Raw genomic sequence first — 17,958 nt, 5'->3', positions numbered from 1 at the left:
AGAATACTTTTTGTATCACCAGACAAACAAAATAATGACTTTATCCCACAATATCTAGTGATGGGCGATTTCAAAACACTGCTTCATGAAGCTTCAAAGCTTTACGAATCTTTTGTTTTGAATCAGTGGTTCGGAGCGCCAAAATCACGTGATTTCAGTAAATGAGGCTTCGTTATGTCATAAGTGTTTCAAAATTTCAATGGTTCACATGACTTTGGCAGTTTGATACACGCTCTGAACCACTGATTCGAAACAAAAGATTCGTAAAGCTTCATGAAGCAGTGTTTTGAAATCACCCATCACTAGATATTATTGTTTTGTTTTTTTTTGGCGCACAATATTGTAACCTAAAATATTTAAAATGTATATTATATATAAATATACAAAATTATTTTATTAATTTTTAATTTATTACATTTATTTTAATTTGTGATAAATATCATAATATAAAAATTATATTATAGTGTATAAAATATAATTATATATAATTATAATGTGTTGCTATTACAAAGTACATCACAAATAAGCGTTACTATTACCATAATTATTCCATATTATATGTATACAAAACATATAATTTATAAACTTAACTGATGACAGGGTTGAAATAGTGTATTTTTTAATGATTATAGGCTTGGGGTTGGTAATAATAAGTGAGTAATGTTACTTTGCTAGGCTGTAACCTTACTGGTGGAAAAAGATTGAGAACTAGCATATTTGTTGACCGTTAATCTGAATATTGGTGGAGATGATCCATATCCCCATATGGATGTATGAATATCATAACAGACAAAATATGAAGTGTAATGCATGTTTAAATGAATAGTAAATTGAATAATGTGCATTATACAAATGTACAAGTGTATTGCCGTACCAAATAGTGATGTCAAAACAATTTCTATTGTGCTGTGCACCTGAATTTCTTCAAGCATTTCTTAAAGGACAGCCATGTTCATGCTTTTTCAGAAAGGTTACAGTGCTATTAACACGGCTGTTCCAGAAGAATGATCTGAAAGGAACCTGAATGTCCTGTTGTAAATTTTTTCCACCTGAGATCTGCCAGTCAAGAAACTTAGAATCTATAACATTAAGCCCAATTTCCTGCTCTACTGCAAAAAGAAAAGAAAAAATAAAAGTTTTAATTGAAGAATCAATAACACAAATTTTAAGTTGACCAATCATCCAAAAGTTTGCGTGCCAGAGATTTGTGGCGTCATCCACTGACCTGTTTGAGCAGTAGACAAACTAAAGTGGTTAAATGTTCTTGGAATACTATGCAGAATTACATCATTTCCAATAGTTTCCCAGGAGGAAGTGACAAGCGGTGAGCATACCGGAGGAATCAGTTAAAAAGAAATTCTAACGAATTAACAATAACGTTGAGACATGTCCAATCAATCCCAGAATACACCCACACAAGATTCACATACACTTTCTAGGCTGGTGAGAAAACTGATGACTCTTCAGGAGTTTTCTCCGAAAGTTTTACATCCATCCTGGAAGTATGTGATGAAAGGGGATAGAACCTCAAGATATATAAGATGGAGAGTCAGGAACATTTGCAGAAGCCGTGGCACAAGACGTTGACCTCTGACAGGGTACCCAACTCTAAAACACTACCAGCACAGAATTTGTGTTTGACACCAAGGAGATACAAGTAAGACTTTATATGACTGAGTAAATGAATGAATTACTTGGAATATCATTGCTTCTCAGAGTATGAGCTTTCTGTTGATTAACATGCATGGGTTTTGTTTTACAGTGCATTCTATGATTTATGCCTTCCTTATGATGCTGTGTGTGAAGTCTGGCAGCTTTGCACCATACAGTTTAAACACCTGCTCAAATATAAGGGGGCAGGTTGACAGGATAAGAGAAATGTTCACCACAGAAAATGTAAGTATGCATGCCATTGATTTTTTTGGTCTATTTTTAGTTCATTTTAATGTAATGATAATTCCATTTGTATATTTAGTTCACACCTACTCCAAGTGCAAGCAGTGACATCTCTACTGAAAAAGACTTTAAAGAGGTAAGTTAGTGTGGCTGACATTGTTTCTTTTAGCTATCCGGTACAGTTTGATTCATTTAAAGTGTTTATCCACTGTACTGTCTCTGACAATATATGCATTTGTTCTTTTCTCAAAGTGTGCAGTTTTACAGAAACTTGTTGATTACTCTAACTGTGAGGTGGCGATCCAACACGTCGAGAATGAAATTAAAGGCCTAATTGATAACTTAAAGGTAATGAAAAGTGTTATAGATAAATGCAGTGTATATGCAAGTATTACACAAGATGAGTTGCAATGTGTTTTTGTATTTGCAGATGCTCACATGCTCAGACGACGAAAAAACGTGCAACGTGTGCAATGTATCAGAACTCTCATGCCCCTTGGAACTGTCTTTGTGGGACAAAACTTTTACAAAAACTTTTGAGAAGCAGGTCATGGGGGTGTGTTTTCAAATAATGCAACATGTGTGTCCTTAAGTGTCTTAAAGAGTACTGGGAAAATCCTGTCACTTTTATATTTATATATTTTTATTTATCATTTAATATGTTTTTATATGATGTTTTACACATTGTTTGTGCACCTTAACTCTGGTACAAATTGAAAATATGTTATTATTGTGATAAATTATATATATATATATATATATATTTCAATAAAAAGTTTTTGAAAAAAATAATAATCATGTTTTACATTTTATTATGTACAGTAGTATTTATCCAATCTGTTTCATCAAATGTTTCAAAATGCTACAAGACACAAACACAGCTAAAGAATTTTAAATCAAGAGTTTATTTTCCATTTCATGAAGCAGTTTCCATTTCCCTGTCAATGGAACAGCGATTAAATGACAATTATGGTATCAACTGCATGAATAACAAAATACTACAAAATTCAAAATGTCTTTTTCAAGAAGTAGGAAATAAATAGAATCTAAATGACAAATAGAAAGAACAGGATTTTCATTCTTGTATAAAGCTCCTTTTTGTGGAATGATTTTCAATGGAGAAAAGCAAACATTAAAATAAGACTCAGATAGATGATTGAAACAAAGACCAAAAGGATAAAGACGTGAAATAAACAGGTTATGAACTTGAACCCCCCGAGAACTTGACACCTTAGTATGGAAATGGAAACCTTAATCGCTCTGTTCTTAACAACAACTGATCCACAACCGATCCTGAAACTTTCTTTTTTGGGCTCTGATCAATTACAGATGTTATTGCCAAACGTTTTCAGCATCCATCTGATAAGCGTAGTATGATAACTGGACACCTGATAATGATGTTTGGTCTTAATAAGCAATAAATTGCCCCCAGTGAATAGTAGCTGGTCAGACTGATGGGAAACGAGAGTCATATTAAAGGATGAAGGCAGTCAAAACAACATTCCCTGCCATACAAGCATGAATAAAAAACAAAACAGTCACAATGAAAATATCTGTAAAAATCCCCACTGTCATTTTGAAAGTAATGATTCAATGTGAGCGTGAAAGTTCCAAAACCCCAACCCCCTAAAAAAGGGAATGAAATGTGACACCGTATGCTATGGGACTTGTATGACCAGTTTAAATTACTCATGGTATATCCAAATAAAAAAATCTTCAAAAATGACAAGGAAATGTTCTGGGTAAGATACTTAAAGGTTTGTTTGTTTGTTTGTTTTGTCACATCCCTTGGAGTGTGGGAATTTGAGGAAATTAAAATGAATGGCATGCCAAAATAGAGATGACTGACATTGTGACTTAATAAAAAAAAAAAATGGTACCAAACAAGTAGTAAATATAAAACACCAGAAACATAAGAGTATTGTATGCTGCTAAAAAAGTGTATTTTACCCCAAGCAGGAGGCTGAAGTAATGTTAAACAAATAACTTATGGAACTTGGCATTTAAAAAAAAATAAAAATCATTTTTGAAATCTCTTCCTGGGATATTTACTTTTTCAATTTGCTTTGACTTAAAAAATAATCCCTAAACACTTAATAAAAATGGCTAAGGCCCAACAAATATTTTAATGTATGTGGCAGAATGTGGTTAAAATGTCATTTATCATGAAAAATGAGCCTTTGACAGATAACTGCAATGGTTGTGGGGTGTTTTAGCCATATTTCTTTAGGGAAAGGCAATAGCAGCACCAAACAAAGTTTCCACTGTCTTTGATAGGTCAGTCAAAGGGATAGCGCTGCTAAATTCATGCTAATAGTTGAGCCAATGTTGTTATGTCTCACCCGGTCAGGCTGATTAAGCAAACATATGACATTTCCGTTTGGTGTCGTTAGTAATACAAAAATGACACAAGTATAACCTTTAAAAGGCAACTAATTAAAAAATAAATAAATAAAAATAACTAAAATTATAATTGTATTAAAATTTCAGGCCTAAAGTAATACAGACATATGTGCATTTTCAACTCATTTTCAAAAAATAAATAATTAAAAAAAAAAAACTAAAAGAACAATGCAAAACCAGTGACACATGGGGAAGGCTGAAGTAGTTGGTCATAAGCACATCACTTGCCATTTTATAAGACTGAATTTAATTTTTCTCCCTCTGTCCCTAGCTTTTCCCAGCATTCATTTATCTGTGATTGTCCTGGTCCTGCTCTAACTTTTACGGAGCTCCTTTACATGGTGATGGAAAAATGATGTTTTGCGTTCCCATGTAGTGTTGTCAAAAGTACCGACTTCGGTACCTAGTCGGTACTGACATTTTAAAAATGTGACGCTTTGAGCGCCGTTGAGCGGATTCGTAAACACCTCTGATTGGCCATTGTGTCGACGCGCTCATTGGATATGTCTGTGATTGGCTTCAATGATCAACTCTAAAAAAGCTGTAAATATTCATCAATGATGCTCTTCACCGAGCGCTTACAGATACACACGGGAGCATTTGAAAGCAGGTATCAGTCCACTGATAGACGCCTGCTTTCAAACACTCCTGATCGCGCTTTCAAAATGCTTTCAAATTCAAACACTTCCGTGTGCTTTCAAACGCTCCCGTGCGTTGATCACTGTAGCCAATCACAGACATATCCGATGAGCGTGTCGACACAATGGCCAATCAGAGGTGTTTACGAATCCGCTCCACAGCACTCAAAGCATCACATTTTTAAAATTTCAGTACCGATTGGTACCAAAGTTGGTACTTTTGACAACTCTGTTCCCTGGGGAACTTTGTGTTCACTCGCAAAACTTTTGCGAACGAATGCAAAGTTTCTCAGGGGAACGCAAACATTTTGCGAGAGAAAGCAAAAGAACTGACATATAATTTTTCCTCCCATCATATTTTTTTCCTTCACCATATCCCTTTAGTGGCTCCGCAACTTTTCATTCGTACTGTTTATCAGGTTGAGCACAAAATTCGTTCTACTTTAGATGCATACACTGCTTCTGTACATCAGCCGCTTTTCTGTCTGCCTCTCTGACTCAGACATACACACACACACACACACACACACACATAGACTTTCACACATACTCCTCCTTTCTAATCCCAGAAAATATTGGTTATGTCTGAGTCCAGGCTGAAGATCCAGACCAGCAATGGGGCAGAGATGAGCACAAATGACCAGGACACACCCCTAAATGCCCGCTGCAGTTTGCCAATCACTCCCCTGGTAGCATTTCCGTCCTCGTCCAGCAGCAACTCGTTGCCAGGCTCAATGTAGTTTCTGGCCAAGAACTTCAGGGCTTCATCCATCAAAATAACAGGCAGAGACATCTTCAGAACAGTCACCCACTGAGGCCAAGACAACGGCCTGATCTGAAATATGACCTACAGAGATAAACAGTAACAGAAACGGCTGTAACTTACAAGAACAGTTCACATAAAAATTAAAAACATGTTCTGTCATCATTTACTCATCCTCATGTCATTCCAAACTGTCTGACTTTCTATCTTCCATGGAACACAATAGGCAACATTTTAAATGTGTGAGAAGTTGTTTTTATGCTGTTAAATGCCAATAAAGCCAAACAATAGCTTTGAGTAATAAACAGTTACATAACTTCAGTGGACAGTTAACCACTACAACCAGATTATTGTATGAGCTGAACTTCAGAAAACAGATCAGTTTGATTTAGTGAACAAATCATTATTGAGAACTGAAGCAGGGTATTGGATTCATTAAAAAAGTAAAAATTGTAAAATCTGACACAGTGATCAAAATATTGTGTAGTCTGAACCCGGCATTAAAAAGATAAACAACAACAAAAAAACTTCACCTTTTGTGTCCCACCAAAGAAAGAAAGTCATGTAGAAGCCTAATGTTCAGGGTCAGTAAGATTTATTCTATTTCAAAAAAAAGCTTTTTTTTTTTTTTCTTTTTAACTTTCTATTCATCAAAGAATCCTGAAAAAAATATAAGAAATTTTACTTGACATCAGAATATAAGACTGATTTCTGAAGGATCATGAAGACTGGAGTAATGGCTTCTGAAAATTCAGCTTTACCATCACAGGAATAAAGTTATAATAGTAATAATAGTAATAATAATTCTAATATTACGGTTTTACTGTTTTTATGATCAAATAAAAAAACTAAAAAAAAACTTACCAAGCCCAAACTTTTTTATACGGTATTGTAAATGACAGAAAACCGTATTTTCCATACTTAAAGATGACATAAGTACCGTAGCATTGCATAATTCTATTGATAAAGTCACAAATATTCCACAAAATCTGAGGGGGGTATGATTTACTGTATTATCATCCATCATATCCCTTATTTCTTAGGGAAGCCTTTCATCATCAGTGAAATAAGCAGCGAAATCATTTCCTCGATTCATTAGGCAACCACTTTTTTTGTAATTTACCGACAAACAGGCATGCACAAGCCAAACCTCTTAAACTCACACATTCCTATTTAATTATGCCCAGGCATTTTTCTAAGATACTCCTGCATCATTTTTTCAAATATCTGGCACACAGATTCTTACTCACAGGAAGAGGGTCCACATATAAGATGAGGAAATGTAGGGCCATGGAGAGACAAATGGCTCCCACTAGCCAGGGGTTTGACCATGGTGGCATCTTGAGTAGAGACTGATTTTCTGACAAACTGAAACACACATACACACAAAGACAATAAGAGCAGTCCATGCTCTCCTGTCGAACTGTCTTAATACCGAACATAGGTAGAACGATCTGCCATTTTCAGTATTATTACTGTTCAGAAAGAAATATAAATTATATTTATGACATTTAGTTTAATGTTTTATGTATTAGACACACACATATAAAAATATCATACATATTTACACTGATTCTTTAGTACTAATTCAGACAGAGAAAAAAGTTTTGGTAACAAGAAATTATTTTTTTATTAATCTGTTCAGTTCCCTGTTTCTCCCATGTTCTCAGAAAAAAAAATTCCTGGCTTTAGCTACAAAAATAATGTGTCAAATACACTACCATTCAAAAGTTTGGGGTCAGTAAGATTTTTTTATGTTTTTGAAGGCTGCATTTATTGGATCAAAATACAGTAAAAACAATAATATTGTGAAAGAACTATTTTCTAACATTTCTTATTATTATTAATCTTGAAAACAATTGTGCTGCTTTATATTTTTTGGAAACCATGATATATATATATATATATATATATATATATATATATATATATATATATATATATATATATAGTAACAATATAAATATCTTTACTGTCATGTTTGATTAATTTAATGTGTCCTTGCTGAATAAAAGTATTAATTTCTTAAAAAAAAAAAAAAAAAAACTTACTGACCCCAAACTTTTGAATGGTAGTGTGTGTATATATATATACACACACACACACACACACACACACACACACACACACACACACACACACACACACACACACACACACACACACACACACACAGTGTTGTTTAGAGATATAATGTTCCAGCAAGTCTGCTTAATCAATTACCAAAGAAGCATGTCAAAATTATTCATGAAAATATGATTTTCTTATCAAGGTGATAAAATGTTGTGTAGCAAAAATGAATACACCCTCCTAAAAGTTACTAAATAAACATTTTCTGGTGTAAGTTTAAAGGGTTTGTTCACCCAAAAATGAAAATTATGTCATTAATGACTCACCCTCATGTCGTTCCAAACCCGTAAGACCTCCGTTCATCTTCGGAACACAGTTTAAGATATTTTAGATTTAGTCCGAGAGCTTTCTGTCCCTCCAATTAAAATGTATGTACGGTGCACTGTCCATGTCCAGAAAGGTAATAAAAACATCATCAAAGTAGTCCATGTGACATCAGTGGGTTAGTTAGAAGTTTTTGAAACATCAAAAATACATTTTGGTCCAAAAACTACGACTTTATTCAGCATTGTCTTCTCTTCTGGAATCCTTTCCATTGAACTGATTCCATTGAATCCTTTCATCTGTCGACGTTGGTAATGCACTTTTACGTCGTTGTTTTTGGCGAAACAATGCCAAAACGCACCATTTTAAAAAAATATGGCAATACCATAATACAAACAATGTAGAATAGCTTAAATACAGCATGCATCTCCCTCAGACTGTAAACGAAGCTCGGGCGCACCAGATAACACGTCAGCAGCGTCTTACGTCAGCAGCGTCACTGCGGAGTCGTGAACGCGGATTGACAACAGACCCAGAAGAGAATACAATGCTGAATAAAGTCGTAGTTTTTGTTAATTTTTGGACCAAAATGTATTTTCGATGCTTCAAAAAATTCTAACTAACCCACTGATGTCACATGGACTAATTTGATGATGTTTTTATTACCTTTCTGGACATGGACAGTCTACCGTACATACACTTTCAATGGAGGGACAGAAAGCTCTCGGACTAAATCTTAAACTGTGTTCCGAAGATGAATGGAGGTCTTACGGGTTTGGAACGACATGAGGGTGAGTCATTAATGACATAATTTTTGGGTGAACCAATCCTTTAAGGCAATGTTTGGTCAACAGGTAAGTATGCTGAACCAAAACATTTAAAGGGAAGTAATTTCTTGACAATTAAAAGTGTTTTATAGCCCACTGAATCATTCTCAGACTTAATGCTGACAACAATGGAACCACTTGGGAGAGAACTGTCAGGAGACTTATTTCTTAGCACAAAAGAGGACAGTGGTACAAGAGGATTACCAAATCATTGTTTTAAGTGTGAAAATATAGCAAAAGTAACACAGAAATTCAAAAACAATGGACTTGTGACAAGGCCCGTGAAATAATCAGGCCTGCATTTTAAGCTTTCATTTAATGATGAGGGAATTTTTTGCTAGACAAAGAGCAGGAGAAATACCAAGCGAGAGTCTCAGAGCCAGCAAAAGCTATGGAAAGAGTGACTGTTTATCTCACAGAGTAAGATGCAGCCTGCAGAAATGACATGCATGGTTGTTGTTCTCACTGGGACTACCTACTGTAGCCAAAGCACAATAAAGTCAGTTAGCCATTTCCAAAGCCCATATATACAAAATATAGATTCTGGGAATCAATACTCTGGTCTCATGAGACCAAACCAATCATTTTGGATCTAACAGGATCCAAAATGTTATGATATTGCTAGAGGAGGAGTACAGTAAGAAGTACCTGGTTCCCACAGTAAAGTTCAGTGGTAGTAAAGCTCTTACATAGGGATGAATGAGTGCTGAAGGTGTGAGGGAGTTGTGCTTTATCAATGCTGTCATGAATTCCTACACCACTGTGTAATTTAATACACAAATTTGAAACAGAGGATGCTACCCTTTCCTCATTCCCTGCATTGTTGGGCATTTTTGCAAAATGACAATGAGGAAATGCATTCTCCCAAGGTGAGAAACCTTCTGTGGACATGTATTGCACTCACTTTTAATATTCTTGAGCGCCTGTGGGGGATTCTGTAGAGACAAGTTGAGCAACACTTCCCATTAAAGATCGGGGCATTTAAGGAGCTCATCATCCAGGAGTTAAACAGGACAGATTTGACAATTTGTCATGAACTTGTACACTCAGTGCCAAGAAGGGTCAGAGCAGTATATTCAAAATTATGGAGGGCATATGTACTAGAATATTATACATTTGTTGAATTAAATCTAGGGTGTACTCATTTCTGCAATCCTTAATTGAAACAGAATTGGCTAATTTACTTATTTTATGGCTATTAATGACAGTTTAATCAGTTTTTATAATGTATACGTTTACTACATTTTAGTTTTGCCATCTTTCCATGAATTGTGTTAGTGATCATAAAGAAAATACATATTTGTATTTGTTTAGAGGGGGTGTACTCATTTATGCTGTGCACTGTATATACAGAGCTGGGTAGTAACGGATTACATGTAATCTGGATTACGTAATCAGATTAAAAAAATACTTGTAATTAGAATAAACTACTTTTTAAAATACTCGTAATAAGACTACAGTTACTTTTTTATGGATTACATGCTTATATATTATTTACACAATGGCAGTAAGTTGTTCACAATTCATTGATTCTCCTAATTTTTCATTTTTTTAATGTTTATATTTTTTTCATAATAAACCTGTTCTTTGAGTTTTTCCGGTGGTGAGGGGGAGGGCTGTGGAATCCTGCACAGAAATCAGCAACAACAAGAATATTTGTTTTTGTAATGTTGCTGTTTTCTAAATTAATTTTAAGTAAATATGTTTTAAAATCATAAGATGTGATTTTGTTTTATTCAGTGTTACTATCAGCAAACACTAACAGGTACATTAGTGTTAGTATTTTGAAGTATTAACTGTCCCTACATTGCACTAAAAATAATCTGTTGAGGCTCTTGTTGGTGAACAATATATTTTTTGGAATATATTTAGGGGCCAAGCACCGAAGGCGCCTATTGTATCCGTTGGCACTCTTTTTTTTTTTTCTTTCTTCTTCTTATTCTTCTGCTCTTGAGTCTTTGGCAGCCCATAGAACCGTATGGTAAAAAAATTTGTGAAATTTGGCACACTGATAGAGGACCGTCTCAACTAAGCCCATAGCAAATTTGGAGTCTCTAACTCAATCCCTCTAGCACCATCACCTGTCCAAAGTTTCACTCATGTTTAAGCTAATAACTTTTGAACCATAAGGGCTAGAAACAAATTTTTTTCCCTCTAATTCCTTGGCTCAAGACGATTTGATAACACCCTATGACGTCATTTTCCATCATAAAAAATTTCCCGCCATTTTGATTTTTCTGAAAAAAACTACTTTTTCAAACTCCTCCTAGGCTGTTACTCTGATTTTCACGAAAATGGAACCAAATCATCTTGAGACCATGCTGACAAAAAGTTATCAAAAGCTTTTGGATAGAACCATCCATTCTCGAAAACTGCACAAATGAATTCAATGAAAAGCTTGCCAAATCAGACTTGAGGCTATATCTCCAGAACACTTTATCATATTCAGACCAAACCTGGTACATCACAAGCATGACCTGAGGCAACATGCAGCGTTTCAGAGCAGTGCCACCTACTGGTCCGGAGATACAAAAAATGGCTATTTTTGCTTATAACTTCTGATAGGTTTGTCCAAAAATCATAAATGTGGTCAATTTTTCCATATCGGCCATTTTGAATTTTGTATGAAAATGCTGTATTATATGAACGCATTAGCATATCGTTACGAAACTTGTTTTGAATCATCAGCACGATGCCCTGAAGGAGCCTGAGAAATTTCAGACCAGCGCCACCTAGTGGAGAAAAAAATTATTTAAATGCTTTTAACTTTGGATGAGGTTGACTTATTTTCATGGGAGTCATCTCCTTGCCGAGTGCAACAATACCAAACATGATAGGTTTTGCTTTATGGTTTGTGCGATGTGGTGATTTAGCGCTTAAAAAACAATTGCGAATATCTATGCGAAACTGTTAGTCCGATCGAGACGAAACCAGCGTAAGAAACACGGAACCTTAGCTGGTTAACTATACACTAATGCCCAAATGTCCAAATTTTGATAGGAAGTGGCAAAAAAAAAAAAAAAAAAAAAAAAAAAATCAAAATACATATAAATGTCTATAACTCTGAAACGAAACAAGATATTTTCACCAAATTTGACATGTATGGGCTCACTCTGAGGACGCATAAAAAAAATTGGTGGGATTGTGCCTCTTGGTGGTGCTATAATTGAACAAAACACGAGATTACCATTAACTACAATACAGTATTATGATATAAAATGCTATATTATATGAATTCATTGGTGTACCATTACAAAACTCTGTATGCGCCATCGGCACCATCCTCTGAAGGTTCTCAAATGGTTTCGAGACAGCGCCACCTTGTGGTAAAAAGTTGTAATGATATTTTGTAAAAACGCTATTAGGTTTATGTAAATGTGGCCCGTTTTTAATGAGACTGGTCTTAATAGATTCCATGGGTCATGCTGAGAACTCTGAAGCCAATTTTGCCATTGTCAGCCAAACTTCATGTCTGCCATACAAGTCAAAATCAAGTGAATTTGAGGCTGTATTTCTGCAATACTTATATAGACATATTGACACCAAACTTTGACCATACCACATTAATTTGGTCGCAGCGCCACCTATTGCTTGAAAGTGATAAACCAGTAAATCTTTATTTTTGACTGTATTGGTGATTTTCAGCTCTTTTGCCTAAAATGATCTTAATATGTCTTTAATTGCTCACTGTTGCAGATGGTCTGATGCTCACAGCCATGTTGGCTGGCTTGTTGTGCCTTCTTTGTGCTTGGCCGCATAAATGCTGCTTGCAGCTTTAATTTTTCTTTGTATATGTAAAATAGTACAAGATTATCCTACAATATATGTGACATCAAATTAGAGTTTGCACAAAAGTAATCTAAATGTAATCCAAGAGTAATCATTACATTACCAAAAATGTGTAATCTATTATTACTGATTACAAATTTTCTCGTGTTGGAATAATGAAAAGGATGCAAAGAATATTTTAGGATTGTAGCTTTAACATGAATATACCATGTGCTATGTGCTATTCTCCCCATAAAAACATCCAGTGGTGGTTTTATGTAATGACAGCATTTCTTAAAAATCTCATACCTGTTGAGGGCATTGCACATCTCTATAGTGACCAGCACGGACAGGGCCATAGTCATTGGGTATGGAGATTCGAACACTGAGCACTGCACTCCTGCAAACTCAGCATGACCTTCACTGCACTGCAGATAGTGAGACTATAGAAAAAAACAAAAAAGAGAAGATGTATTTACAGAACTGGCTTACTTGGTCAAAAATTATATTTAATACATCAAGTCTTCAGAACTCCTTTTCAAAGAGGTACTCAGAGAAACTGCAGTGTGTGATTGTGTTTTGGGGGTTTTATTTTTTATTACCAGTTGGTAGTAGTTGAGCTTTGGTCCATCATGAGCTGCCATGAACCACCAGGCAGCAGCTCCAACTGTTGCAGCCCCTACATAACCTGCAAAACAGAGAGAGATAAAGGGATTGAAATGCAACTTTACCAATGAGTCAATTCATTGGTTCTTTAACTTTAATTCATGGTTACCAAGAGAGTGTGTGAAAGGTCATGCATAGATTGTTGTAATTTAGCCTGTTGACAGTTCTCTCGACTAGTGTTTACCATGGCTGGGTTGACAATATTGATTAAATCTATTAAATTTTTTTTTAAATTGATCTTCATACTGATGAACCAATATCGATCCTTAAATTTCAATATTTCGATCGTTTGGTCTGTGCTGTTTTCTGTTGATGTGTGATCAAAACTTCACTATTGCTTGTAGTGTACCTTCCATCCAATAAGCTTTTGATATGAAACACAGTCTCAGCTTTCAAATTCTGTTTTATCATGAAATTCAAACAATAAATACTGTTTTGACGCTCTTTAATGTGGCGTAACAGATTGCTGTAATTGCTTCATCTGTCAAATCTGTCGTTAAAACAAGTTAAAACAATCACCATTACATTTTGAAGATTTATCTTGGAGAAGATTAATAAATCACTCAAAAGTTTATATAAAAACTGCCTTATGTGAAATTTAAATGTTTTTAATTTGAATGTTGATTATTATGTCTAAAAATCCATTGAATTTGGACTCTGTTGTTAATATTAACTTTTAATACAATAGTAATGTACCAACTGACAGGTTTTCTGTATAGTTAATTTGAGAGATTGTTTTCCTTAAGGAAAAACTGACATGCTGTATTTGATATATATCCAAATTTTGACTTTTTATTTGTTGTTGAGTTGGTCTTTTTGTTAATTCTTAACATGCGGTTTAGTATACTGAAGTCGGATAGAGTTTTGAACAAAACAAACTGTGAAAGATGACACAAATATAGGTGTGATCGCTGATTATGTCTGGATTGGAATGGGCCAGATGGCTCAGGCCAAATCTTATCCTTGCTGCACACCTAACACAAAGCTGTATGTTAGACACATGAGTAAAAAATGGAAATATTCCACATTTATACCACATTGGCACTGCTTGTGTGTTATAACTGTTCATTTTTTAAAAGCATGTTCAACTCTGTAACTAGGAATGTCACAAAGAAAACCCTGCACTCTAGTGGATGTTAATATATTATGACCAAGTGTGTCAGTAAATTGCAAAAATACTGACTGCATTTGTGTATTATAGCATCTGATCTAACCAGACCAATCCTTCATTTTAACAATATTATTTTATATATACTAATGATAGGTTTAATCTCCATAACAAGAAGTGATGTGTGTAAATGACTCACAGCCAATGATGAGGTATCTGCAGAAGAGCCAACCAGAAATTAGTGGTTCTTTAGGGGAGCGTGGGGGACGGGACATGATGTCCAGGTCAGGGGGGTTGAAGCCAAGAGCAGTAGCTGGGAAGCCATCAGTCACCAGATTGACCCACAGCAACTGGACTGGGATCAGAGCCTCAGGCATTCCCAAAGCAGCTGTGAGGAAAATACTGAGAGACAGAGAGAGAGAGATACAATGTGCAGCCATATGATTCTTATTCATGGTATGCAGAAGAAGAATTTTTTTTTACAGTAGTCAAGGTTTGTTTACATTTATCTGTCTTAATTAAAACTGTCACACTGTAAACTGTGCAAAGTTATTAAGCAGACTATATAATTAACCACATAAAATGTGTTTTTGCATTCCAGTGCTGCTTTTAAATTGTTATCCTATAAAAACTTGCACTAGACGGATGTCTTTGACCATTGTGCTGTATTTCACAGCTTTTTCAGTGTCTTGTGCTTAAGGTTTGAGTTTTTAAAATGGTGTACTTCTTAAATGCGTCTCGAGACATTATGCATTATGCAATTTCCATTTTGCTGCACTGTCTCACATTTTTAACAGCAAAAAGCATCTTGTGTAAACGGCCCCTGTGTTTATTCAGCTCACTGCAGTTCGTTCTGTGTGAACACCCAACCTAATCACTTTTAACTGAAACAGATTAACTGAATCGCTACAAGACAGACCGTCACAAAACATTATTACATGCTTTTTGTTTCACTGCCTTCGGGATACCACCTAAAGGCCCTGATATAATTCAAGTGAAATCAAAGAACGAACTGGTGAGACATCAATTTGAACAAAATCAGGCAAAAATGAAGTTTGTTTCGAGTTCATTTCAGGATTTTGAAACAGCGTGCCAAAGAGAACTTTACAGAATAGTTCGCTCCGACTGGTAAAATCCTTCAAACTACCATTGGTCCGTGGTGATTATACAAAAGGTAGGTGTGGCTCTAAAGGCAGGAACACAACAAGCCGACGGTCGGCAGTCGGGCAGTCTTTGTTCGTCGGCCGACTAAGTTTTCTCAGTGTGTGTGTTCCACACAGTCGGCTGAAGTCGGTCCTCGTTGGCCTTTTTCTGGCCAATTTGACATGTTGAAACGGCGTCGTAGCTCGTCGATCCATCAGGCCATCTGATCATTCTGATTGGCTGTTCAGCTACTGCCACCTGCTGGTACGGAAAGGCATTTCATCTTACGCAGGCGCAGAACAGACGTGCTACTTGGCCGTCAGCTGTCGAACGTTGGTTTAGTGTGTCAGGGCAACTTTGGACCCAGACGCTACCGACATGAGCCAACCCCGCAGTCTGCTTTCGTCGCCACTAGTTCGTCAGCATCGGCTTGATGTGTTCCTGCCTTAAGGCTCTGCCTTCTCTGATGTGGAAATCTTCTTCAGTTAATTTCTCCTGTTCACTCCCTCGAGGTCAGACGTCCGCGAGTAAAAACATGAACACACTCTAGAGCTGCTTTATAGTGGAAAATGAGGTTGTAATTGTAATTGAAAGAGACACTGACACTATTTTTTTCATGTTTAATACTGTAAAGCAATCTGTTGTATAAAGTGCTATATAAAAAAACGTGACTTGTTTGGAGTGCCAAATTACAGAGCTTGTGCAAACATTCCAGACCTGCCAACCTTGGAAAATTTTTTCGAGTACCAGTGTGACTGGACGGGGGGGGGGTAATTTTTTACATTTTTGATAATACAATACACAAAGCACACAAACCCATCTTCTTTAATCTAATTTTGACTGTTAAAGTTTTTTTTTTATTTGACACAATTAAAAATGTTACTACACCTGCTCAAAAGCATTTTTTTAATTCATGATTATTCTTGCATTGCATAATGTGTGCTTATACAAACCACAAGTAAATCACATTCATATATTTAATATGGACAAAATTTTTTGTTTGCAATTTCAAGAAGGCTATATTTACATACAACTAACCTGACAGTTGAGTCGTTCATACAGGTTTTGTAATGAAAACTAGTCTACAATTAAGAAACCCTTAGAAAATAGTAAACATGGAGTTTACATGTGATTCATTTAAAATACTTAATTTATTATTCCAATATCAAAATATGATACTAAATCCCACAGAAAAAAGGGTTTCTATTTGTAGCGTGCTGTCTTTGAATTATAAACAAGACAAACATTCGCTGAATAAAAGGTTAGCCAATACAAACATATTTATAGAAAACAGTTGACAATGAATAGAAAGGACCAATAAGAGTATTCAAGAATATCAAGAAGTTAGTCATATAACGAGGGGTTGTGTTAACTAAAGCGTCCGTCATTTACCGAATCTTAAAAACAAAGGTGGATAGTTAAAAATCTTTTCTGACAAAAAAAAATAACACAAGCAAGAATAAATTTTAAACCAAACACGGCAATTTTCATTTTACCTCTCTGTGCGCGCACGAGTTTGTGTTTATGAGAGAGGGCTCACGCAGCATTGAGACAACGGTCATGTTAAATGCATAAGTAACTAATGTGCTAGTTTTCATACAAAATAAGTAGGCTATGTAACATAATTAGTTACTTTAGTTAGTATTAACATAATAACGCAACACATGTAGGCTATATATGTTTCTCAACACTGAGAATAAATAAATAAACGCCTGTTTCTCCAGACTCGCGCTTGTCAGTCAGTCACACATCACAACATTTTCATAATCAGCGATTTCGATTTTATTTAGATTTGTTGTTCAACATTACTTGTACATTTTATACTCGTTTACCTTAAGGTGTCAGAAGTACCATGACTGCTGTATTGTCCTCGCTTGAGAATTCAGTCACAGACGGCGGGAGTGGAAGGAGGGATCGAGCGGGATTTTGTATTGCTGTCGATTTGCAGTCTCTTTTTATTGATAGGCTGTACGCATTTGTCAATCATCCCCTCTTGCTATTTAGGGAAATGAACCCAGCGCTCAGATTGGTCGAACTCTTTTGCTGGATTTGAGTACTAGGCGTGCACAGAGGAGTCACCGGGTTTTTGCGTAGTATAGAATGACAAATCGTACCAGCGTACTTTGAGGTCAAAATGCGTACCTGGTACGCAAAATGCGTACATGTTGGCAGGTCTGACATTCACTATAAACAAATGCTTTCGTTTATTGCCGTTTTCTCACTGCTGTCATTTTTGTTGTGCGTTTATTTTGTTATTGAGAGGAAAGCACCCAGCACATATTTACATATTTCATCTAAATTCCACTTTCAGCAGCTTGCGCACCCTCAGGATGTTCGCTGACATTATAACGC

General features: G+C 35.6%; 1 protein-coding gene across 2 annotated transcripts in view; it reads right to left on the bottom strand.

Annotated features, from left to right (window-relative positions):
* Positions 1–5,086: 5,086 nt before the first annotated feature.
* si:dkey-28b4.8 (sarcoplasmic/endoplasmic reticulum calcium ATPase 2) overlaps positions 5,087–17,958 on the bottom strand; it is a 35,696-nt gene continuing 22,824 nt past the window's right edge. Inside the window, exons 19-23 of one of the 2 annotated variants that reach the window (XM_048196831.1) lie at positions 14,663–14,865; positions 13,292–13,377; positions 12,999–13,132; positions 6,951–7,068; positions 5,087–5,784 (exon numbers count right to left, since the gene is read on the bottom strand). In XM_048196831.1, coding sequence (XP_048052788.1) covers positions 5,497–5,784; positions 6,951–7,068; positions 12,999–13,132; positions 13,292–13,377; positions 14,663–14,865 — 829 coding nt within the window. In that variant the 3' untranslated portion in view covers positions 5,087–5,496. The remainder of the gene's footprint in view (positions 5,785–6,950; positions 7,069–12,998; positions 13,133–13,291; positions 13,378–14,662; positions 14,866–17,958) is intronic. The other variant, XM_048196830.1, reaches the window with a different exon arrangement.

Source organism: Megalobrama amblycephala, linkage group LG7, assembly GCF_018812025.1.
Source record: "Megalobrama amblycephala isolate DHTTF-2021 linkage group LG7, ASM1881202v1, whole genome shotgun sequence".
NCBI lineage: Eukaryota > Metazoa > Chordata > Actinopteri > Cypriniformes > Xenocyprididae > Megalobrama > Megalobrama amblycephala.
This window is presented reverse-complemented; position numbering and strand designations above follow the sequence as displayed.